Source organism: Dromaius novaehollandiae, chromosome 4 (assembly GCF_036370855.1).
Source record: "Dromaius novaehollandiae isolate bDroNov1 chromosome 4, bDroNov1.hap1, whole genome shotgun sequence".
NCBI classification, from domain to species: Eukaryota; Metazoa; Chordata; class Aves; order Casuariiformes; family Dromaiidae; genus Dromaius; species Dromaius novaehollandiae.
This window is the reverse complement of record NC_088101.1, coordinates 45508740-45535624: the sequence shown is the minus strand read 5'-3', so window position 1 is coordinate 45535624 and position 26885 is coordinate 45508740. Positions and strand designations below refer to the sequence as shown.

The 26885-nt window shown below is 36.2% G+C and overlaps 1 protein-coding gene across 1 annotated transcript in view; it reads left to right on the top strand.

Annotated features, from left to right (window-relative positions):
• The window catches only part of SPOCK3 (SPARC (osteonectin), cwcv and kazal like domains proteoglycan 3), a 217448-nt gene that overhangs the window by 52968 nt on the left and 137595 nt on the right, over nucleotides 1-26885 (top strand). Inside the window, exon 3 of the mRNA XM_026122889.2 lies at nucleotides 26457-26502. Within this exon, the coding sequence (XP_025978674.1) occupies nucleotides 26457-26502 (46 nt within the window). The remainder of the gene's footprint in view (nucleotides 1-26456; nucleotides 26503-26885) is intronic.

The following is a 26885-nucleotide window of genomic DNA, read 5'->3' as shown; positions in this document are numbered from 1 at the left end:
TGTGGCAGCCCTAAGCCCTGTAACAATTGAAACCATGTCTATGGCACAAGTAAGGATTAGATCCTTCTACTGTGGCATGTGCTTAATGCTGTTTTGCAGTGAAGATAGTTGCTATGTAAGAGATTGGTTAGGTGCTCAGGTTGATGCTGCCAGTTTGAGTAATCTTATCTTTTCAAGGTTTCATTCTTATTTATTTGACTTTTTTTTTCCTTTTATAACTTCCTCCTACTTTCTACTTGTCCTAAGCTTCCTCCCCTGTACAGATACTTGTGCACATATGCAGATAACTAACATAACCCTTATAAAACCAGGAGAAAGGAGTGGGGGATTATGGAAGGGACACCTAGGAAATACTTGGCACTGGTAAGCAGTGAGACTTGATCACGACTTCGTCTCACAGAGGAGCTTTGTTGCAATTGCACAGCTAGAGCTGCATTCAGATTGCAGGACCGTACACCATATTGACTGGTTGTGAGGCTTGTTAACATTGTGTCCTTCCCCTGTGTGAATCCAGTGCCGGATAACCTTCTTTGCACGAAGACATTTTCATTCAAGCTACAGATTAATCAGATTAATATCCAGTGTTGTATTTGGAGTCACTTGCATGTTTCTTGTTTGTTTTGAAAGTCTCATAGGAGGAGAAAACTTTTCTTTGTCTTTTCCATTTCGCCTTTGACTGAAAGGGAACTGCAAGCAAGGACTAAATAAATTACTGCAAGTTTGAGGAAAATTCGGAGGTTGTTTCCTCAACAAGAAATGCCATTAGGAGAGACATGTGCATAGATAGGTCATTATGAACCAGTTTACAAATGCAGAAATTGTTGCTTAAGATGATAGTATCACTGTCAAACTAGGAAATTTCTTTTTTTTAATGGTTATCTTCCAAAGATAGGTTTCTGTTGTTCAGGCCACCTGGCACAAATAACTATTGATTTTTAATTTTTATGGGAAAACTAAAATTTTTATTAAAATCACGTTATCATCTTGATTTTAATTGTTTATCAACAAAAATGCATGGAAAAAATCATAGATATATTCTTTCAGTGTTAGGTTTCTGCTTAATTTCTGTCTTGTGCATTTTGGTCCATTTTCCGTCTGTCATGTGCTGCCTTATTATCTCTTTTTATCTATATGCACAACCTGAGAGATGATATAGTAGGGGATTTGGGAGAGTGAGCTCTCCTAAGCACCATGTTCACAAGCACCGTGATTTCCGTGGAGAACTTAAGATCTACAGAGAAAGCAGGTGTCTAAATGCAGAGGCTTAGAGTAAGGCTTCAGATCGCAGCTGACCTCGTAGCCCAAAGCAGACAGGTTCTCTGAAGAAAAGTGTTTCATGGAGGAGATCACTATTCCAATGCAGCAGGTGGTAGCTGTTGATCTGGAAAACCTTTTGTTTTTTGCCTTTATCAGCTTAGTGAACTACAACTGATCTTGACAAAATTATGGACAAGGACAAGAATGGAAGCACAACGTGTCTTTAAATATCACTGAGAAGAACTCAACCCAAATGTTAATGTACTTAAATGCCATTTCAGGCTGCTGTTTTCTTTCTTTTTAGCAGAAAGAAGGCAGCACATATAGGTCATTAGAGATTATAATTGACTGTCTTCAGCTGTGTTTGCAGTTCATATCTAAAGTGCAATATTACTGAGCATTTTAAGTATACAAAAGGAGGTAGTTGCCCTCTAGTCTTAAATCTTACTATAGTTTGTGTTAGCATTGAAGTCATAGCAAAGATTTGGTACTTTGTTTTGTTTTCACTATGTAACTTTTCATATGGACAGCCCTGACATTCTGCTGCTACTTGTTTGTAATCATAGCTGAGATGACCTGATCTGGAGTGCTTAGAGGTAAAGGCATTGAGGATTTGATCCCAGCGTAAATACATAAGTGGTTTACTGCAGAGACAGAGGAAGGAAATGAGATGTGCAGTATTTCAGAGGTTAGTTTTATGGTAGATCAAGATTTACTGTAATGCCATCAACACTGCATCTGCTGCATTGAGCGAGCATTGTCTGTAAGGATATCTGCCTTACTACTAAAATATCTTTGATTTAAATTGTTATTTTCTTGCAGCCTACTTAATAACTGCTAATTTGTGCTGTTTGCAGGATAAATCAGAATCAAATATTAATGTCTATACTTCAGGAGAAGGTCATATAAAGAGAACTCAAAGACCTGAGAGAATCAAAGCCTGATTCTCCTTTCACTTACATAACACAACTCTTTTGGAATCAAAATAGAAGGATGCCAGCATGATGAGGTATACAGGATGTTTTCTTCGCTGCAGTCTTCAGTGTCTGTGTTTGGAACTTGGAGGTTGTAGCTGTGTTCTACTAGAGCAATCTGCTCTGCACCAAGCTTTGCCTTGGCTGGGAATATAGGTTTGTCCTGGCGGCAGACATACGCTATCTCATTGAATTTGGTATGCTGTCTTTAATAAACGTTGGTTAGAAAAATACTTCATTGCAATAAGGGAAGCATTTTAAAATGGAAAGGAGAGAATGGATATAATTGGTGATATAAGTGTAAGCAAATAACAGACTTCTTGCAGAAAGACACATTGAGCTACTTGGTATTTTTCTAATAATGAATGAAACTCTGAATGCAGATGCTGTTAAATAAAAAGTAAAGGTAAACAAATACTACTCACCCTATTTCTACTGTTAAGATAGTCATAAATTTATTGTGAGTTACAATTTGGAATAGTATGAAAAATGTAATGAGATTTGTGCTGGATGTGTGAAAACCTTTTCAGCAAATTGTTATAATTAGGTGTACTTTCCAAATCTGCTTTTCTTCATACATTAAATATGACTGTTCATTTTTTTTCTAATAGTCAGTGATGAAACTAATAGTGAAGCCTGGCCCCAAGGTGAGGAAAATCTTTGGAAAAGCTTTTATTGGCTTATGTGGATTTCGGGTCAAGTCTATGGGGAAATGTTCCTGAAAGCTAGGCTATGAAAACTGATGTACTAAAATGAAAAATGGAGTGAGGTGATTTTTCAGCAGAATTTCTGAGCATAATGCTATGGAGGTACAGTGATGTAAAAGTAAGTAAGTATATTCACTGTGGTTTATGTATACTAAAAAGGTGTATTTCCTTTTACCTCAATTTGGGCTTCTAACAGATAAGCTTCAGTCAAGAACATTACAAACAGCTTGTGAATGGAAAGAGCAGCTCTACATAGGGAGGAAGGCTAGATAATTTTATTTCATTCTCGGTACAGAATACCACGTGAAGGCTTAATTCAGAAACTAAAAGAGTGAAAGAATGAGCCATAAAGGCTGAAGTTCACAGATTGTATTTTGGAATTTTTCCGGAAGGAAGGCAGAGCACTCTATGCTATATAAATGGTTAACATTTAGTAACACTGAATTTTATCCCATTTTGAGGCAGGATTTAGCTGATTTTAGTGCTCAGCAGTATAGTTCTATTTTAAGGCAAATTGAAAGCTCTTGTTGTATTTTGAAGCATAGACAAATCTCAAGAATGCAGAATGTAATTTCCTAATCGGACACCAAAAAGGCTGATCTTCCAGTTTTGTGTGGAAGGTGTCGTGCCAGTTATAATTATAGCTACCAAGAATTTAGCCAGAGTAAAATAATAGTGTCTTTAGTATGAAGTCTCATAGAGAGAAAATGCTTCTAGCAACACAGTCCTTTCTAACACACTGCTCCTGTATGAATTGAGCACTGAGTAAGATGGATGTCACCTACTGAATTGTCACCAGTTTCCTGCAGCAGCTGGGGTTATCCTTTGTCAGTCACTCTGGCAAGGTCTGAATCTGCTTGGTTTGAGATTTAAGGCAATAATAACCTGGTATAGGACAGAGAGTAAGATGACGCTTGTGGATGGGAAGGGAGATGTTAAGGGTGCAGCCTGGTTGTGAAAGTTCCTGGTTTCGTATAGTTTCTGTAACTGTTGAATTAAGTTGATTTCAGTGTTTTTAGTAATAGCTTAAAGATGTTGGTAAAGATTTGTTATTGGCTGTTTACTGGTAAGAACCAAGCTTTGTGATAAACCTAGCCTTTCATTTATACATGAATAATCTAGTACTTTAAAACAACCAGTGAATGGGAATTGTGCATTTGAAAATTTAACATGTCTCACTGAAGTCAATTGAAAATATTTGTGCTCATTTCTTTGAAGTTTGGAGGAACCCTGAAAGCTCTAGAATGGGGCCAAAAACTTATACCCAATTTTACTCTATAAAGATTCTGGCAGGGCAGTGCCCAGAGGACTTTTTATTGGTAGGGCCAGAGGGCTCACTATACTATGGCTCTCCAGCATCCACCTCTTCCTTCACTTATGCACCTCTTTATTTGAAGAGAACAAAATAGTCCCAGGTTTGTCTTTTACAGCTTCACCTAAATTAGCTTTGTTTCTGTTATGGGATGTGTGTGTAGTCTTCTGCTCCTGTGTGTCTATGCAAGACTCGTGGCTAATTATAAACATTAAATAAATTAGATATTGGGGGAAGAGTTTGCAGTAAATAAAAATAATAGGAAATTCTTTAGGCAACAATAGTTACTGTGATGCTAAAAGCAGAAAGCAAAAATAATTGCATTGTATTAGAAAAAAATTGGTAAATGATGGTTCTGTGACAAACTGACTGAAAATTATACCAAAAAAATTTGGTGTTTCCAAAAAATGTGTTAATTTCAGTAAGCTTTGCAACCTTTGGATCTGCAGTGGTCCTGATCGATGATCTATCTGGAGCAGAGAACATCGCTGTTTCCAGACATCTGGTTTTAGAAAACCAGCATAAGAGCTGTCTCTTATGGAAAAATTTAACAAGAAAGCAAAGATAATATGAAAAAGAAACATACATCTTTTATAAAATGAATAGTGGGATAATAGGTTAAAAGGTTGAATTAAACAGAATTACTTTTAAAGAAAAAATCAAGGAAAAAATCATAGGATAAAGAAGAAGTAGTTACAGTGCCAAGTGGTTAGTAAATAAAATTTGGAGGATATGATTAGTGTTACACATACGGTAAGATGCTACCAAAGCAGAAAAACTTGCCACTAGACTTTCCCTTCCCCTTCCCTGTTCCCCCATCCCCCCAAAAGATGGGACTTCAGTCTTGAAAACTTATAGTAGTTTTTCCACCATCAGTCTCTTCCTAACAAAGAGTAGAGATCTTTCTTTACTCATGCTTTGCCTTTGCTGACACATCTCATTTCTCATCCCATTTCAGGATGTCTGTCAGTCATGGGAGATAATCTGTTATAACATTCAGGGAGGCGTTTAGCAACGGGCTGGTTGTTGCTCCTCATTTTGCTGTTCCCTACAAAGCAGGCATTGTGCAGCATCGCATGGCCAGAGCTGATTGGAATTTTACACACAGAGCAGGAACTCCATGCTAGACTGCATATGAAGAAGATGTCATAAGTTCTTTCAGCATAATAATGCAGTCACTAATGATCTACAAGAAATTAGTCAATTAGTTCAAATTAAAGTTAAATTGCATGTAAGAATAATTTTTTTAAGAAATTCAGCACTTAGTGACATACTAGTTCGTTATCCTAGGTAAGTCTAATAAAAGAATAATGCGGATACTTCAGATTTTCTTTAGTGCTTGAAATTCACTGGAGTCTTCTGTTGGTTTGCATTTGAACACCTTTCTTAGTTCTCTTTTTTTCTTTAAGCTTCATCAGTAGAAGTTGCTACTTTAGGGGCTGACAAATAATGTTCTCTTACAGAGAGCTGCGTGTCGAATTGCTCTCTTTCAGAATAGCTGCCGTTGTTCTGAATGGGACTGAGGCCTCCGTCTTTGCTCGTAACAAAAATGACTGATGGCTTTATTTTCTTTAGAAACTATGAAAGATGGCCATTTTGAAGAACAGTTCTTCACTAGTTTCCCTGAAGAATATTCTTATGCAGCAGCTTTGGCAGATAAACATTTAGTCATTAAAAACCAATGTTAAAAAGTATATAGTACTAAAATGTATTTTTGTATATACTATCATATCTGCTCAATAGAGGGGCTAAGGATGAAGTTAAGGGTAGTATCTCTTTATACATATAGAGAAAAAGATGGCCAAAGAAGCAAGGAAAAGAAAATTAAGAGAGGATATGTAAAAATAAGCAGAAGAATGTGAGGTGCTAGAAAGTAAACTAGCATATTTACATGCATAAGGGAAGGGAACGATAGAGGCTGACATACAAAAACTGCTTGTGCACTATTCCCAAGCATTTGGGCTAGAACTGAGGCTAGATCAGCTGCGCTGAAAGTGAATGGGCAGGAGAGGCAAGTGAGTATGTCCCGTAAGCAAGATCACGTGCTGTACCTGGAAGTGTTAATAGAGAGAGAAGGGAGGATACTGTACCTGTCTTAGCCCTCTTTCCTGCCACTGCATGTGAGAGTTGATTACTTTGTTTTTAGTGAGAATTGTCATATATACCTGAAAAAAAATTCTGCACATGGTTAGGGTATCCAAACAACTTTAATTCTGCACAGCGCAGGCATGGTGGCGGGAATTAGGGAAGAAAACGTGCAATTTTTAAGAATTAGTTTGCTTTTGTTTGGGATAATGTGTGTTTATCATAAACCTTTGGTCACCTCAGTGTCAATAGGATTCAGCCTAAACTTCTTGGAAGCAACATCAAGTTTATAGACTTGGTATCCCCATAATACATTTTATCTGAAACTGTTGAAACTGTCTGGTACAACTTCCTTTTAGCACAGCTTTTGTCAAGGGGAGAAATAATTAGAATGTACAGTGTCAACAATTTTTTTTAAGTACTCACAAAGTACTATAAAGAAAAATGTTACAGGACAGATGTTTCTTAATGGATAAATAAAAATTGTTTAAATTAAGGTCATGCTGGAACTAGTTTTTGAGAAATTGGAACATCAATAGGCTGATTGTTGAGATGCAAAACTGTGCTGATTTGTCTCATAAGTATTGTAGTGCTATATTAATCTTTTATGAACACCAGGACTTGTCTTTGACACATGACAGATTACTTCTGATTAGGCAAAGCTCAGAAAAGGTGAAGTAATAGTATTATTGTGAATTTTGGACTTTATTTTCACTTTAAATGTAGGTTGAAAAAACGAGCCCAAATCCTCCTGGTACTTGTTGCAAAAGGTGGCACACTGTTGAAAAGAAGTTTGTAGCTGTGAAGCTTTTATCTTTTTTTTTTTTTTTTTTTTAAAGAATCGCCTTTAATTTTTTAATTTGTAGCATAACGATTTCTTTTCCATAAGGCAGCTAATCTTTTCTAAATGTGTAGAATAATTGAACCCAATGCCACAAGTATCCTTCACCCCTAAGAAATAACAGTATTAATAGACAAATTGATAATAGGTTTGGGAGAAAGTTGATCTATTAATTTGTGTTTTAAATCATGCAAGCTTTAAATAAGCTTGAATTTTGCAAAAGTCTGAAGTTTTCTTCTTTGCTATAAATATATCCTTAAGGTCATTCTGTATTACAATGCAGATGGGTCCTCAGGGTTCATCACAGTCTCATAATATCCCAGTACATTTACTGTATTTGTAATTAGCATGTATTTTGATGAAGAATAATGGTATGGAATAAGATTAGACTTATGCTATAGCATATGTATTACCTGCTGAAATATTTTTTCCTTCCTAAACTACACAGTACATTGCTATTTTTGTATTGAATAAGATATAATCTAAAATCTATACATGGTATATCTGTTGTGTTCTCTAATTTGCTAAATTTGTACTCCTCCAATGTTGTTGAGAAGTGAGGAAAAGCTGTGTTTTTGTATCCCACAAACCAAAAAGGATGACTGACTTATTTAGAACCTACTTTTATGAGTCTTACCCACATGAGTTTTTCTTGCTTGCATACTTTTTCCATTAAGGAGTTTAAATTGTATGACATCTTTTTCAGATTGTTTATTTGTAGATGCACAACTGTGAGAGAAGTCCAGTCTCATTAGTTTTGAGAATGTGGACTGCCTGTCTTGAACTTAATTTCAAAATCTTCGGGGAGACTCCAGCGATGTCCTTCATTTATACAAGGATTTGCATACTCTGTTTTGTTGTTGTTATTAATTTGATCATACTATTGAGAGTCTCTTCTCCTGAATGGATTTTCTAAAAACATCAGAAGAGCTGAAAAAAATCCGAAGGAAAAGAAAATAATATTTTTTTTACTTCTGTTTCCCACAGAGTTTCAAAGTACCCTTCCCCATTTCCCCTGAAAATAAAAAGTTTAGAAGCCATTCCATAAGAGAAAAAAACCTGCAAGTTGTAAGTCAAAATTTGTAGCTGTTGATTTATTTATGTCAGGAATAACATTAATCCCATCAGTAAATGCTGGCAGTTATGACTTTCATAAAAGATACAGTTCCTCTTGTCATTCTAATTAATTTTGGTTCCTACCATATTTCTAACGGGGGGGGGGGGGATTTTTTTTCCCCTTGAAAGTCTGCCAGCTTTCTTGTGGAACTAAAGCTGCTAACTTTGTGCAGAATCTTCTGAAAACGTTAAACCCTTTCTTTGCCCATGTCTATCTTGTTTTAATGTAACAGTGCGTTTGATTTTCCACAAACGAAGCATAAGTCTCTTCTGCCTGCTTTTTTATTGCTGTCTTTTTTTACATAATACCACCACATTTGTTAGTCTTCATTTTTGTTTAAAAAAACAAGAAAAGCTTTAGTGTTTTTCCAGTTTGCATAGTGAAAGCTTGCTGAATAATCTCAAAATATTTCTCAAAAATTTGTAACAACCTTTCTATAACTGGCGTCTTAACATTTCTCCATAATGTATGGGGATTACTGAGTTTACTGAAGTTCTTAGGTCACTGTATATATCAGTGACATATTCTTCTAATATATAGATGGTCAGATTTAATGAAACAGCTTGTCTGACTTCTGCCCTGAGAGGGCTAGTAATCCTTTAAAATCATTATTTCATGTTTTCATAGACTTCTGCAGTATAAGCCATTTTTATAAAGTAAATTTGGTACCAAATATGGATTATGGTACATTGAATATATGATTAAACAGCTTTAAAACTGTTGAGGATGCATGAAAAATATTCAGAATATTCAGAATACAATCTCTTCAACAGTCTTCAAGCTGTAGTTTCCTGATAACAGAGCTACTGTTTATTAGCACAACCCAGACATGCATGTAGCCTCATTCCAGGATTATCGATTAGTTCACTCCACAAAAATAAAAATCTATTAGAAGAACATATGTTGAAGTATAGATATGTATTATAGGTGTTATGCTTTGGTAACTAATTGGTGATATTTTTTAGTTTAGTTTTATGGCAATACTACATTAAATGTTACAAAAATTGCTTTTCAACAAAAGAGAACTGTAGGTTTTTTTTCCCAGTTTTTATGGACTTTTATCTTTAAAATTAGTGCAGGATTTCACAATTTGTTAGGTTATGACATGCTTTTTCACTTCGATTTCACAGGCATATAAGTGTTCTTAGTTTTCCAGATGTATGTGATCAGTGCAACTCAATTTCCTTGAGCATTTAACTGAAAATTTGTCCTATGAAACAGTCCTTATCACAGAGGACTGTAAGAAAGCCTAAACACACTGTATAAGATGATGTAAAGCTGGCTGCAGTTTCTTCTTCTGTTCCAGAACTGACTGCTGCGATTATTGGAAAAGCAATCTACTGAATTGTTTTTCAGGGGTGGATAAGAGAGAGCATGCAGAGAGAAGGAAGCAAGGTAGCTTTTTGTTTGTTTTCTTTGCTGCCTGTTTGTGTTTACTGTTTTACAGTAAAAACAAACAAACAAACCCAGGAGCTTTATGCTTGAATTCTAGATGCCAAGGTCCGTTCCTAGTACAATACAGAGCTGCGTGCCTTGGAGGCAGCCTTGTCCTCATACTGGCCGTTAATAAAACTTAGGATTTGAGCTAGCGGACTTAACAGTATAAATGCACAGAGGGAATAGACTTTAGGGAGATCTTCATGTTGACTCCAATCACTGATATAGTTATAGGATTTTAGCCTATTTTTCAGTCTTTTTAGGGCATTCCTTTCCTTAATGTATTTCATCTTCTGGATTATCCGGGAACAGTAGCCATTAATGAGTGAGTGCTGTTGTTGCTCACCACATTAAACCTTATTTATGACTCACTACAAGCGATCTGTTCTTCCCTTTTCTGGCCTTTTACTGGTAATGACATTCTGCTACTGAGAGAAAAATTACTTTTCAGTCCAGAAAAAAACAGTTGTTCAGTGAGCATTCAGACTTTTATCCTATGCTACTGAAATGCATATGAGTCTGTATGAGTGGCTCAGATTTGAGAGAATAAATGTATACATCTCGATTCTTCTACTGCATGCTCTCAGAGTACAAGCTTACATGAGCCTTACAGCCTAAGGTAAGTCTTCCTCATTTCTGGTGATTTCTTTCCCACTCACTAGGGAGAGACCTTAAAAAGAGTCACTTTCTTTTCCTGTAGGTACACAAACAGACAAAGGCCTTGCTGACTGATATTTTTGTGGGCTAAAACAGTAATCAGAACTTTTTATTTAATTTGTTGGTTTGTGGTGTAACTTCACATTGTTATTAACTCATATAAATCTTATTATTGGGCCCATTATCAGTGTGATTGGGAAAGTGGAAAAAAAAAACCCCAAACAATACCGAACTTATTTTCTTAGAAATGTATATTTTATTGACTCTCCAACTCCATTTGGATACAAAAATGAAATAAAACAGAATAAACCCTCGTACCTATCCTCACGCCCTTCTGTTTGCCTGTCAAGAAGGGTTCTATGGTAAAGTTTTTAAGAATAGTGAGATCAGGCTACAATTCAGTAGTGGGTCAGGGAAGGGGCATTTACACTTCTTTTTGCTGTGGTATAAAACTGAAACTTTACTGTTTGCAAAGCTCTTGAAGGTTTTAGATAAGAGTTCAGTTCTTGACAAGCATTAGGCTTTTGTAATTTCTTCATTCAGCTGCTGCATATTTTCATTTTCCTGTCAGCTTTCCTCCGTCAGGCTAAAGCAGACAGGAAACAAACAGCAATCTTCAAAGCAGTACTTTCAGATACATGCAGCACAGGCATACATCTGTGTATCTTGCATTAATGCAAGCCATGTCTTTACAGTTTCTTGTATCTTTCATTATATTTGCATATCCTGTTCTGACTTAGATCCTAAACTATTTGGATAGGAACAATATTGTGATCTTTGATTAATAGCTATTATAATGGTATATGGCCTAGATTTGGGTGCTGCAGCAGTAAACTAAACAGCATTTCAGTCCATCTTTTAAAAGTTCCTCTTTGAACCTGTTTTTCTCTGGACTGTAATTATCAACCTTGTGAACTGCTGACAGGATTCAGTTGACTAGCAATCACAGTCATTCACTTCCAGCAAAATTGGCTCTTTTGATTTTTCCCTTCATTCTGGGATCTAATACTGTAATTGATTAAAACTGAGGAAATGGCCTTTCCTGTTCTGTCTCATGGTTATTTATTATATCAATATACATTCAGTATGTTTAACTGATAACTTTTTTCCTTCTATGGGAGCATGCTGTATCTTTTTTCATGTATAGAATGAGACCAAAGAACATTGTTTCTTGTCACTGGGGATGCTTTATTTCAGATAATTAAATCCATAGATGTTCAAGGAAAACCTATCAGGAAACACAAGTTAGATTCCATCAAGAAATACAAGTTGTTCCTCACGAACAGGTACTGACAAAACAGTTTTTAGAGAGCTTTTAAATTTTCATTAGTATTTTTTTAAAAATAGGAAAAGCATCATGTCTGAGCTTCTAAAGTAGCTAAAGCAATTGAATTTTAAACAGTTCCAGTTCAGCATTTTTATCTATATCTGAAATATAAACTAAAGCTTTAGTTAAAGCTTTAATACAGAAATTGTTTTATAATGTAAGTGTTCTTGCTCTGCTGTCAACTCCTATGTTGTTGTAGTCTTGTTGGAAATTAAGGTATCACTTTGAAAATACACAGTGTGTACTGTAGCTCAGTGTACATGGGGAAACAGAGACCACTTCTAGAAACAACAGAAATTCAGGGGGAAAATTATTGATCTGTAAATAGACTGAGGGTTCTGAGAAGAAGAGAAACAGCCTGTTTTGGAAAAGTAAGTACCAATAGCACTATACATAATTAATTCTGATTTGAGAAAAATATATATGTATTGCCAATGTATAATTGTTTTTGTTTAGTATAGGAAAAAATATGCAATTATACCAGGAATGAGACATTACAATAATGATACGCCAAAAATGACCAATAATTTTTATATATATGTGTATACACATATACGTAAAATGTATGTACATAAGTGTGTACACACACACACACTATATACAGCCACACACCCATATTTATATAGAATAATTCTAAGTTGAGGAAAGAAAAATGTATTTCCCACTCCACTATACCACATGTTACCTGCTGCTGACTTCAGGCTTGTGCCAGACTGATGGAACAAAAGATTTTAGTAAGCTAAGGCATGGCTGTAAAAGGAGGTCACAAAAGACAGAGCAAATTGGTTTCACCCTTTTCCACCTCATTAGAAGGAAGCTTGCAGGATCTTCTTCCAGTTACAGGCTTTTTTGTAGTTACATAACTGCATATGTTGAAAAACACCATGCATTCTGGCAGCAAAAAAGGTCATTCCTAACATCTCTCTTCAGTATTGGGTTGACGCTTTGAATACTTCCAGGTATTAACAGTATTTCTTATGTAAAGTATCTCATGGTTTTATGTGAACTAATAATACTTTCAATGTAATGTTGTGTAACATGAGCATTGGCATCATGTTACAATGCCAAATGTGGCAGGGCTGTTGTCATACACCTCAGAACTTCTCAAGCCTCAGCCCATTTAGTTAGTATTACTTAGTAGTGTCCAGTCAATAATAATATGCAGATGCTGCCTGATTAAGAACAAACAAAAAAAAGTAATGCTGAAGGAAGTATGATAGCTTCTTTGAGGGGTGTTTCTTCACATTAAAAATTTCGTAGCTTTAGCCACCTTGGAACTGTGCTATCCAGAGTTTCTTGGTCCTGATCTCTCTCATTTGTTTTTTTTTTTCTTTTTCCTGGAGATATTAAAATTCAGAGCTATAAGGTGCTAATGATGCAAAATCTGGTTTGTCTAGCCTTCCACAGTGTTTTGGAACTCCACAATCTGTTCTTGAATTTCTTGCTTGTAAGTATGCAGCAGTACCTCTTAGGATTTGAAAATAAATTCTTTAATTTGAAAATAAATTTGTTTTTCCATAGCAAGAAGTTACAAAAATATAAAAATTAATGGGAGGAAAAGGGTTTAAGAAAGAGAGAAACCCCAGTAAGTGTGTGAACAAATAGTTCTTTGTATTTTTAGTTCTAAGTTCTATTAAAGAGAAAGTAAACAGTATAAAAGATGATGTTTGTCAGTAAGTATGGGATCTCGTTTCACATAGGACTTGGACACCACTCACCATCTCCCACGCACTTTAAGTATGTACTGATACATGGTAACATGTAACTAATATTATTAAGTTATCTTTTTCATCAGTATGTCAACTGTTGGAGTGTTGAAATGTAATATGCCCATTTTGGCACTTTGTAAGAATGCAGTCTCCACCCTAGCATCTAAAGATGCACAGCAGCCTACAGACAGGCCTGCAGTGCATCAGCTCAGATTTCGCAGGTGCCAAACAAGCTGGGGGAAACACTAGGTTTCCTTTGTAAGTTCTGTGAGAGAATGTAGAACTTTACAAATAATGGTCTTTCAAACAGTGCAGACTTGTCCTGTCTTTGTTACCCACAATGGAAACACTGGGTCTTGAACAAGTATAGTGGCAAAAGTTAAAAATGATAATGAAGTATGTTGGATTTCTCATTATCTGCTGAAGTGAGTGAGTAATCTTTTTATTGGTTACTTATTAGAAGTCAAAACAGTTTCCTTAAAGACTTGGGGAAGATATTTCCATTTGTGGACCTCTAGGTATCTGTTTCTTCAACATTTTTAACATACAATACAGTCTGTTTCTTTCCTTCTTTTGAGCTCCTTTCAGTCTTGGAATAGTGCAGTATTGTGGTTACAGCTTTGATATTTTTGTTTAAAGTATCCTTCTATTTTAAGTCTTATTTCAGTATATCTTGGTTTACTTTTTAAGTAAGCACTTTTCTTCTTAAACTGAGACCAATAATTTTAACTGCTCCCTTCTATTATGTAGTAAAAACATTGACTGTTAGTAGGCTGTGGTTTTGCTTCCATCCCCTTATTGTGTTGCCACATCTGTTCTTACTTGCTTTGTAATGATAATTATGCTGTAATGCTTCTTTGATCTTTTGTATTTCTTAATTTCTTCTGGTTTTCACTGTTTTCTTCGCACTAGGGTGTTTTCTATCTCCATGGTAATGAGAGGTAGACCAGAACATTGCTCTGTGCCTAGGCATAAAAGTCTACCTTTTGGGAGGAGCATACCAAAATCCTGTCATATCCAAGCTTGTAAGTGGCATGATATGGCAGAATCCACAATTATCATTAAAAACAACAACAACAAAAGATAATATCTGTTTCTTAAAAGACATTTTTATTCCCTAGTTTTTATCACATCTTTGGTCTAAGTAGGCTGCTGAATGAGTCTACCTTCAACCCTCTTTTTTAACCTGCAGGACTTCAAATACCATCAAAATTGTCACCTCCAGTGACTGTTCTGATTCTTACTGGTGATTTATCTCCAATTGTTTTGGCTTATTCTTCACTCAACAAGAGCCCAGCATCAGGAATTGTGTGACTAACGCTTCTAAAAGATGATAGATGTCTTCAGAACTTCGTAAGGAAAGTATTAGCATCTCTCATTCAATCTTGCACCAAGAAATGAAGTTATGACTGATCTTTTCTGAAGGACGTGCTTCTTATCAGGTACAATGGCAGTGTGTATCAGCTATATTTTTAGTGTCATGAGAAGGCACTTTCTTCCTTAAACTAAAAGATACATTACTTCTTGTATCCCACTGTGAAGACTGTTTGACATGACAGACTTAGAAATGGCAAATGCTGTCTTGCCTCTGAAGTTTCTTTCTTTGATTTGCCATGTCAGTCAGACTTGCCCTGTTTTGGTAGGATTTCATTATATCTATTATGCATTTTTTCTTTTCTTTCTTTTTCTGGGTATTACTTACTTTTTAGTAGTTTGAAAAAATAAGACTTTTCTAAGTTTTATGGTTCTGCTGCAGTAGATTTAATTGATACAGTAGGTGGAATAAACTTCTGAAGTTGGTATTTTTCTTTGTCAGATATTGTTCTGGAGGATTCTTCTAGAGAAGTGATCCTCAGTGTAGGCTCAGAGTAAAGATCGAGTTGCCTCCACTGAAAGTGGCACCCTCCTTTTTCTTCTGCAGGGCAAAACTGTCATTGCAAAGAATTAACAGATGTTGAGATACCCAGTAGAATTTGCTGACGCAATAAGGCTAGGTATTTCTTTTTCCAATAGAAAGAATCTGCCTGTGTAACAGTCAAAATTTATCAAACTTGATATATTTCTAGAAAACGTCCTTTTTGACAATTCTGTATTTTCTAACAAAAAGCTAAAAAAAAAAAAGTCCATGGAAATTCTCAACCAGCTTTATGATAACATCTGCAACTTAAGCTATAGAGGTTACTATTCTCTGTGTTGAAACAAGAGGTAAAACAATTTGACAGTTCCTTCCTCAAGACTCTAAGAGGCTCAGAAATTTTGGATTCCTTTCCAGAGCCCAAAGAAGCTCCAAGCTAATCATCTGATCTGCTCATTTCTTTTGTGCCAAATTATCACAGTTTTCTATTTCATTTTTCTCATCCCAGTTTCTGTTATTACTGACAATTACATGTGCATATGTTCAACTATTCAAGTAGGAAGCATACTTGAATAAAGAAGACGTTGCAAAAGGGCAGTAGGAAAGAATTGTTCCTTTTCTTCAAGTCTTTGGATGTATTAAAAGTATTGTAAATAGTCATAAATTCTGGTAAATGTTAGTTGGAGGGGACCCCTGAGGGACATGTAGTCCAGCATTCAAAATGGGACATACAGTCCCATTCAAAGTGGGGCTTTTGCCATCACTAGATAGGTTAGCTGTGTTTTTCTTCCAGTCAAGTCTTCTGAACCTCCAAGAACAAAGATTGCCTGATCTCCATGAGCAGGTTGTTGCACTGCTACACTAGCCTCCTAGTAAAGCAATGTTTCATCATATCCAGCCTGAACTTTCCAAGCTGCAATTTGTGGCCTTTGCCCCTTCTTATATTCTTTGGCCCACCTGACAAGAGCTAGTAGTTGTCCTTCAGATGGTTGTAGGCAACTATTCCCCATTAGTCAGACTAAAAAAGTCCAGCTCCCTCAAATATTCCTGGCAGGACTTGTGCTCTAGGCTCCTCTCTGTCTTAGTCATGTTCTGTAGAACCCTCTCCAATTTCTCCACATCTGTCATGAACTGGGGCTCAAAGCTGACACAATATTCCTGGTTACTTCACCATCACTGAATAGAGAAAGACAGTGACTTTCCTTGATCTGCTGGCCAATCTCCTTCTCATGTAGTCCAGTAAATGATTTTGATTTTTTTGCAGTGAGAGCATGTTACTTGCTTATATTCAACCTGCTATGCAGTGTAACTCCCAAGTCATTTTCAACAGGACTACTAATCACCCGGTTGTTCTCCAGCCTGTGCTGGTGAGTGCATAGGCTTATTCCTTCCTAGGTTTAGAACTTTCCACTCCTTATTGAACCTCATGTTTCTGTTTGGGCAAATCCTCAAGTTTACTGAGGTCCCTCTGGATTGAGTCTTTGTCATTTGTTGTGTCAGCCACTCCTGCTAGTGCAGTTGCTGATGGCATGCTCTGTGTCATCATCCAGATTGTTACTGAAGGTGTTGAACAGTATAATCCCCAGAACTGCCCCTGGTGTGCTTTGCTCATTGGTGGGCATCAGCTGGATGTTAAGACATTAATCACTGGTCCATACAGTTTTCTACCCACTAAACTGATTATTTGTCCAGCCTGTACTTCCTCAGCTTCCATATGAACTTGTTTTGGGAGATGGTGTGAAAAGCCTTACTGAGGTTAAGGTAAGCTACATCCACCATTCTCCACTTGCGTGCAAAACAGTCACTTGCTTGTAAAAAGCAATCAGGTTTGTCAAGCACAATATGTCCTTGGTAGGTCTGCACTGAGTATTCTTGGTTACCTTCTCGTCTGTGATGTGCATGGAAATGGACTCCAAGAGGATGTCTTCCACTGATCTTTACAGGGACTTTACAGGGACTGAGGTGAGGCTGACTGGCTTGTAGTTCCCTGTATCTGCCTCCTTACATTTTATTTTTTAAGATGTTAGCTTTTTTCCAGTTATCAGAGATCTCCCTGATATGGTCTGCCATTTTTCGTAGACATAGACCATAGCCTTACAAACACATTGGTGAGCTCTTTCAGCATATTTGGTGAATTACCTCTGGCCCCGTAGATCTGATCTGATTTTTTTGTTTATGTAGTTTCTTATTGTTCTGCCAGCGTTGTCTGTCCTTCTCCTCTCTGGGCTGTACCATTGTATGCAGAGGTCAGGGAACAAGTTTTGCCCTTGTTAACCAGGCCATGGTTAACAAGGTACTTGAGGAACAGTCACCCTTCTGAGCAGGTATGTGAAAGTCCCATGGGTGGCCTTCTCTCTCAAATATCTCATCTATTTTCAGCTCTTCTCTCAGTTCCTCTCATTTAACAAACTATTTAATCTCCTCATAGGTTGAGTCTTGACAGCATAACAGAAGCAACACAACAAAACTTAATTTGTAGTGAAAAGATGGTTCATTATTTTTTACGATGAGCTATACTGTGCAAGAGACATGCTCGTGCAGAAACTTGATGTTTTAAATTTTAGTTGGCATTTAAGAGCATATAGGGTTAATGCTTTAATATCAATTCCTTCCTCTTCAAAATGTTTTTCAGTTACTATTTTCTCAGTACTTCTGAATGTCAGCTTTAGTGTGCGTTTTGTATTTCCTGGCAAATGGCTTTCAATCCTGTGTTATTCAGACCTGCTGTTATGAATACTACTAGTATGAAATAGCCTCCACAGAAAACTTACTGAATGAGATCTGTGAAAGAGAGAGGGGGCTGAAGAGTGGTGGCTCTTAGCCCAGCCTTATCAACAGTACTAGATGCATGAGGCCAAGAGAAGGGAGCAGGATAGACATTGACTATGGGGAACTCAGTGCCAGAGTTGCCAGAAGCAGCCATTGATTCTGACTGTGCTGTGCCAGCCCCATGAATGCAGGCCTCCAGGGTGGCCTGGCCCATGACTCTGGAGCTGCAAAGGAAGCTGTCGTCAGTCTCGCTGAAGGCTGGCACTGAACAACAGACTAACATCCTCTCAGCTGTTGCTGCAGTCAACCAGGCTAAACGCCAGACAAAAAAGAGAGTTTTGTAGCAAGGCACAGTCTCGCCTGCAGGTGATTAGGCCCTTCACTACCATAATAGCAATACTGATATTACCTCTGTAGTTTTTCATTATTGTGGAGTTTGTTTTTCCCTGTTGAGTCTTTGACTTACTGGACTAATCCTTAAGAATAGCTGATGTCTGGAAATACTGGGTTTGATTTCCTACTGCTTTTATCTGTGTCTGAGGTACTTTACGCATTGCCTCTGATAGTTTTGGCTAAACTAATTGTATTTCTAACAGGAGATTTCATCTGGGGCAAAGGAGGTGGAATCTGGCAGTAGTCAACTTTATATACTGGCCTATTTAAAAACAAAAACAAAAACAAAAAAAAACCCTCAAGGCTGGCTTTACAGGAAGGATCAGGGGTATCTCAACTGATGAGGGGAGGTAGATCCTGGTGGGAAGACAGTATGGAGCCAGAAACTTCACTAGCAAAACCGTCCCTGCTGTGCTGGATAGGAGACCCTTAGTTTCAGAGCCTGACAAAATCTTGCTGGGGGTCCACAGCTATGTGGCGTCACATGTGAGGTAGGCACACACAGTCCCTCAGATTGTGCAACCCCTTGCGTGCATCTGGAACATTAGGCAAAAAAGTGGTTGGGAGCACATGGTCTTGTGTGTGTCCAAGCCACCTGCCCTCAAAGATGTTCCAAGACCTAAGATACTGTGACAGTAAGTATGGTGTTGGGGAGTGTGGTAGCTATCTTACTCCCTTGAACTATCCAGCAGTTAGCTGGCTAAATATTCACTTCATGTCTACACAACAGGGTACTCTCAGGGGTTATGATTGCTCAGATGGCAGTGTAAGGGAGCAGAGATGAAAAGCACCATCTGATATGCAGATAGGTATCCACGTTCTATTAAAGAGTCCCTCTGTATCCTGGAAGAGGATTCCAGACTGGCTCAGGCTGCAGGTTGCAGAATTTCCAAGTACACAAGTATTGTGCATTTCCATGGTACAGCATAGGCTTCCAAAGTTATGGTTTATGTCTTGGGATAGTACTGTCCTTGGTAGTATATTGCTTATTCTAGATATGCTGCCTGTGGCCCTCATGCATTTGAGAAAACTGCATTGTTTGGAAGGGGTAGATTTCTCATGTGATGGAAACTTTGATGGTGTCTCAACCTTTTATTGCAGTAAGCTGCTGCATGTGACCAAACAATTTAGGATTCTCCAGTGTAGGGGAAATATTACTGACATGGGGCTGAAGGCCCTGGAACAAGATATGTGTAAAAAAAATTGTCCACGATACAAAGATCTCTCTAACCTGATAAGAAGCAGATGTATGTGTTTGAGATATAAATAAAATAATGGAATAGAAAACCATTAAAAAACACTTGAAATTAAAAACAGCAAAATAATCTAATAGCTAATGTCAGTAATGAAAACAATGATTTGTCTGATGGAATCTAATACCGCAGGTTTTAACTGACATTGTAGAACAGATGCAACCTGGACATTTTTGTTTCTGGAATTCCAGAATACAATTTCATGTCCATCCACAAATTGGAGTATGTAGCTCTTTTCTGATTTAAAAAAAAGAAAAAAGAAGGCAGCCAGTACAAAGGGACAGGGAAGCCAGCAGCAAAATGTATCTTCTCCATTCCAGTAAGTTGTGTAAAATTTGAGTGGAATTTAGTTTGGCATTGAATGAAGTACAGAGACATTCTGAATATCCTTTCTGATTTGGTACCTGTTAAGAGCTTTGTGTCTTGAAAGGCAGTGTATATGAAGCAATTCCTCACATTGAGCAATTGTCTGTTGGAGTGTTCCCTAAATTGACAGTTTGTAAATCAGGCATTTAATATTCCTGCTATAAAAATGTTTTATAACAGTGAAGTTATTACTTGGTTAAGATGTAAAGATAATTATAAATTCAGAAAATTTCCTTCAATTTTAGGAGATTCTCTTTCATAAATTAGCTTTTATTTTAATATATAGACTCTTCATTGCTTAGGCTACACTAAAGGTAGAAGTGTGAATGTGAAAGAAGTGCTGGATTTTGCTTTATTCATTTTTGCAAGTCAATCTTGGTCTGAAAATACTTCCTAGGAAACTGTCCTATTTGCTCTAGGACACCTGCTGTTTTTTGGATCAGTCATCATAGCTACCATGTATCACTACATTCTTTAGCAATACAGATTTTCATTAGATAATAATTCTTGGGCTAGATGTCAGCAGTATATGGCAACATCCACAGAGAATGCGGCAGAGGAGAAATCAATAAAAAGATGTAACATAAATATTCTGTGTAAGAAAGAAAATGAATAGGATAATATTTTTATCTCAGTCAAGACGCCAAAGCTTCTACTGTATAGCTACATTGCCACTTTTTAAAATTTAGAATAGCTATCCTATTGCACTTCTGAAGAGGGTCCAAAATGTATACTCAAATATAAATATGGATCAATTGAAACATTCAACCATTTGTATAAATATTTGGTATGATAGTCAAGGTTGTTTTATCTGTTATGAAACCACTACTTTTGTGTCTTGCTTTTAAGTTTTAAAGAAATTCTAAGTGAAACCTTTCCATGTTTCTGCCAAAAGGAGCTTTGTTGTTTCATTCAAAGTGGGCCTGGTTTTCAGTCTAAGCATTTCGGTATTGCTTTTCCCTGTACTTGTGTACTTTTCTTACATGAATGTGTTTATACTTTTAAATAGATTAGATATACCATACTCTGTCATAAGAAGGATGGTGTATTTTTTGCCTTTTGCATAGGTAGAAATTGTAAATGAACAAAAGCTAAGATATGCTTTTTTCCAGTATCCCCCATCTCTTTTCACTTTTACTCTAATCAAATGGGTATTTCTTAAAAGTGTTGTGCCAACTATTTTTTAAGAATAAGGAGAGAGGAATGCATCTAGAAGAATATAGAGGTCCAGAAAGAAGCAACAAAAATGGGTTAGGTAAAATACTTTTTTTTTTTTTTTTTTTTTTTAAGCTGTTCTGATTAACATTTTCTAGTAAGCTGCTTTTGGCCTTTTTGAATTCTTTTCTTAAGGCTATCAGATTTTCAGACTACATAAATGATATTTTTTAAGTTAAGCCATTTTCAGGACAAAGCACAAATACATATTAATCTCAAAACAGATGTGTAATTGCAGCATGAACTTTAATTCCTAAAGGTATGGTATCTCTATGACCCTGACTGAGCATAATGATTAAACATGTGTAATTTTTTAGACAGGATGTTAGCCCCATTGAAGTCCATGATACGTGGCTACTAGAAGTGCTGTATGTGTCTTTCAGACAGAAAGACTTGAAAGAATTATTGAAATATCACTTATAGTCTGAAGAAGAACATTAAGGATGAATTTTCTATTTAAAATGCATGGATACATTTAGCTAGGTAATGTTGAAAAAGCAGAATGATTATTGTGACAAATTTGCAACTTTATTCCATATGCCTTCACAACGTGCCTTTTTTAGTGCAGGGCAGAGGCAAGGAGGCCATTGAAGGAGATCAGATGAAGTTGTAGGCTCTTTTCTGAGACATTGGCTTTTGGCATTTCTAGACTGTTAGAGGATACTTTGGCTAGAGGCACTGTGTAGCGCTAATCAGCCTTTACTGTCATCTGTGAATGTGTTTATCCTCTTTTTCATTTTATGTTAAAGTTATGAGAAATGAGGCTTTGAAAAGTATGTTATCCTCTTGATGACTGAAGGGGGTATTGAACATGATAATAATCGAAGTCTGACTGAAGATCAGGAAAGGTCTAAATATAACAGGAAGCCAGATTTTATATAAGTGATAGGTTAAATGTCTTTAGGAATATTTGTAAAATTGTGGAATTGCTATTTATTAAACCAAATTTCTTTCTTAGTCCGAGAATCAATTAACTATTTCATTGTGTGTTTACAGGTACATAAAGTTTTTATTTAAACTATCCAATAATAGATTTTCCTAAAGTAAGAGGTGATTTGAAAATTTAACTATTTTAGAAAATCAGTAAAAGTGTATCACACTTTTAGAGTGTGTTGAAATAGATTTGGGATGGCATTTAATTCATCGTAGTTTAAAAAAAAAAAGCTTTGAAGTAATAAAAGCCGACTTTTATGAGTTTTCTACTCGTATTTTGGCATGAATACCCTCCTTAATAATGAATTCTTAATTTTTGTGTTATCAGTTACTGAACAAAAGAGCTTAAGTGACTTGCATCATTCACTTCTGTGATAAAATGGCTAATTTGGGGTAAAGCTGGGTATTCTTTGAGAATGATTTTGGTCAGTTTTCTCCTTTGTTCTCCATATTGCAAGACAAAAGTTTGGGTAACAACAAGAGTGACGAGTCTCCAGAACCACGTGGTGTTCCCCTAGTAATCCTAAAGGAACTCCAAGGAACTCTGCAGTAGCTAAGCTCCTAATTGTGGTTCTCTCAGTTAAAGCTGCCTTATCACCTGAGGCCTGGAAAATTGCAAATGTGGCACTAGTTTTTCAGAATTTTGGGGGAGATCTGAGATGCAACAGCCCATAGGTGTACTGTCTGTGTCAAGCAAATTATTAGAAAGTGTAATAAAGAGTAGATCCAGAGGACATGCAGGCAAACTGGATATAATGGGGAAGAATCAACATGGCTTTTTTAAGGGAAGGTTGTGCCCCAGAAATCTAGCGTGATTCGTTTGAGGTGCCTAGAAGGAAATGATAAAAGTTTTGACGTTTATATTTCTATCCGTATTTCCAAAGGCTTTTGAAAAGATCTCTCACCAAAAGCTATTAAGCAAGAATGCCTGCTTAATGGGACAAGCAAGAATGTCTTTACATGGATAAAAACTGAGTCAAAAAAGATGAAATAAAGTAAATGACCTGTTCTCATAGTGCAGGCAGTCACCTTTCAAGTTCCACATCATCTTTGGTGGGGACCATGTTATTTGTCAAATTCATGAGTGACCTGATGAAACAGATGAACTGTGATATGACCCAGTGCTGTTGATACTCAGTTACTCAGGTTAGTAACACTGAGTGTCAATTGTGGAGAAAGACCTTACAAGGCTGAGTGATGGATAATAATAAAATATCAGAATAAATTAAATACAGATAAAAGTAGTGATGTACATAAGAGAAGACACTCCACAAAGATTATCCCTCAGGATTAATGTTGTGGAATTATGGTAGAAAATTCCATGCAAACATTAATTCAATATTCAGTACCAGTGGAAAAAAGAAAATGGAAGTATAAGAATCATAGGGAAAAGAATGCAGAACAAAATAACATCATTGCATTGTATGTATGTGTAGTGCTTCTTCATCTTGATTGCTGTGCACAATTCTAGTCATACCATCCCAAAAAAGATGTAATAGACTTGGAAAAGATTCAGAGAAGGGTAACAGGAAAAGTATGGAGTGGCTTCTGTAAACGGAAGTAGGTCAGCTAGGACTGTAGTTATAGAAGTGCCTGAGGGATGTTATATTTGGGATCTGTTGAGCTGTCTGTGGTATGGAGAAGATGAAAGGAAATTAATTTATTGTCTTTTCCAATACAAAATGAGGAGTAGCAAAGTGATCTGAGATTATTGTAGATCCGGAACAAAATAAAGAAGGTGATTTTCATGCAATGTCTGTTTAAGCTGTTGAACTCCTTGCCATGGGCTGCTGTAAATTCTAAAAGCTCATTTAGGTTCAAGGTGAAATTGGGCAAGCTCATGGAAGAGAAATAAGAGCTATTAAATACACAGGAACCAGGTCTAGCTCAGGAAGTAATTGAGCTGCAAATGGTTCGGGGCCAACTTGGGGAAGTGTAATATATGCTTGCCTGGCTCCTACACTGTTCCCTAAGCATATTGCAGGATGCTTACCTTAGAAGGGCCTTTAGTCTGACTCAGGTTAACTGCTCTTTTGTTCTTATGTTTTTATGTTCTAGTTATTCTACTCTTTCAGTATCTTAATAATAAGTGTATTGTCTGAATGGGATCATTCTGGATGAAACTTTAGTAGAAGCGGAAAGAGAATCTAGCACTTTCTAAATAAATCTTGCAGTAGCAGTCTTCAGTCTAGACAAGATGTGTGAAGAAAAAATGATGAAAATACCGTGTTTTGCTGTTTTAGAACACTTCCATTAGGGCTTGTTCTGGAATTTACAAAATCATCATATGAAATCTAATTGAGAATGTATCCTTTTTGCATTCCAAAATTCAGTGGAATTGTATGTAGAATAAAAATTAAAACATTGAAAAAAAATTTTCTTCATGATAAAGTCAAAATATTTTTAAATAACAGCAGTCAGTACAAAAGAAAAGTATCCAGAAAGGATACTGTATATAGGCATTTTGGGAAAAGTGCATGTTACAGAATGTGAAAGATAAATTTATGATCGGCTCCTGTGGAAAAAGACAAAAGGAAATGGACAGAAAATAGAGGATTTTCTATTTATTCTCTGTTTCCCCTAATAATGTGGCTATAGTGTGTGCTGTATATTTGTAAACCATAACATTATGTGATAGAGATTTTGAATTAAATGGAAAAAAAGAGTCTTAAACATTAGCTTCTAAATGTATTTGTTTCATGCTTTTTCAAAATTGAAAGATGGTTTACACAGTTTTGCCAATGTCATGTGATTCATGGAGCAATATTACATTAAAGCTAGCTCAAACCTATTCAGAACCCCACTGTAGGAACTGCATCTCTGTAGTTACTATTAGGAAGGATATAATTGGAAAACACAGTCATAATCACCTCTTGCAGGTGATTAGGCTCATCTCTTGCAGGCTTTTTAAAAAATTCATTTAATATGCCTGTCTGTATTTATTTACTTCCAAAAATAGTGCTAAAAAAGGCAAAGGCATACACTGTGCTTCATAGATTGTTAGCCGGTGCAGCATCAGAGTAAAGGAGTGCATGAGTACTGGTGCGTAACTATGATTCTCCTTCTGATTCGTGCTTGAAGCAGGAATTCCCAGGACAACAGTTTTCTTAATAAAACATCATCAGTGAAAGACTTTAGGCTGCAACCACTTTTTTTTTTCTTTGAGGTAAAACTATTTAATTATTAAAACCCAGGGAATATTTTAGATTTAAAGATGTACTTGATAACCCCTCCAGTTGTTGTAATTATGTGACTTCAATGATTGTGTTAGGCTCACATTTTCCCAGCAGTTCAGTTTTCTATAAATTGAGGTTTCCCTGCCATCTTCTAAGTGATCTTTTAGCCAGTGGGATAGAACTGCTGGATGCAGTAAACTGTTGGATACAGTAAACCCAGCGTTTACTGTAGTTAGTGAACCTAGCTTTATGTTAAAATTAAAATGTTGAGTACAGTCTCTTTAACATTTTGTTCTAGAGAGTAATGAGTTGAATTAAGAGATGCTTTTATTCTTTCTAGTCTTCTTCTTGCTCCACCTATTATCTGCCATACCCATATCAATTTATTTACATGTCTAGGATTTGTAAATTTGTCATTTATTATCAAATTTCTTAAAATCTTATATGAAAGCAGTTTATTTCATTGAAGTTTTTCCTTCTTACAATTGTGGCATAATACAGCTGATGACTTAATTAGGAGGCTATTTTATGTTTAGGAAGATGATTTATAAATTTTTCTTGATATAGTTGAAAACTGTGTAGCAGAATATTTATCTTTTACAATTCATTTATTATTCTTTGAAATTATTTCTGTTTTATTGATGATGGCTTTGAAACCTTGGTTTTGAAAAATTATTCATGGAAACTGTAATTAGGTTTACTAATACCCTAGAATGTTAATGTACAAGAAAACAAAACTACTGTAGCATTTTAAAGGCAGAATTAGAAACATTGCCTAAGTAAGTACTGTGAGAAAAGCATTTTTTTATTTTAAATGCTAGTAAATAACATTTTTTTTGTTAGCGTTGTTTAGTTAGTGAGTGCACCGGGCCTCTGAATTACGTGTGTTCTGTTCCATATGGGTAACTTGTCCCATTATGATGACTGTAATCTTTTTCTTATTTGTTTTTTACTGCTTGCCTTTCATAGGAAGTAGAGGTTGGTATACATCTTCTGTCTTTCATATTCCTGTTTTTCTTGTATACATTTATTTCTTACATTGTACTAAATGTAGGTTGTTTCTCCCTCTCCAGGATGATTATTTTCGTACATGGAGTCCGGGTAAACCATTTGATCAAGGTAAGATTCTGCTACTAGTTTTTTGTATGAGATAGGATGCCTCCTGTTTTAAAATAACAAGTTTAGAATTCTGTGAATTTGTGCCATCTCCTCCCTCTTCAAATGACTTACTTACAGGGGACCAGAAAGTGAGTTGTAGCTCAATCATCATTTTATATCTGTGCATTTTGCAACCTTTTATTGATTGGTGACAAAGATGGGGGCAGTAGGAACCTCTGCAATTGTCTATAGTTTCCCCATGTAGACATGTGTATGGGCTTTGGGAGATTTTGTTTTGCTTTGTGTATATATTAAAGTTAAGTGCCATCATATTTTCAGTAAGACCTTTGAAGAAAAAAAGACATGCAGTCTGGTATTTGTCTTTTGCAGTTAAAAATAAGTCA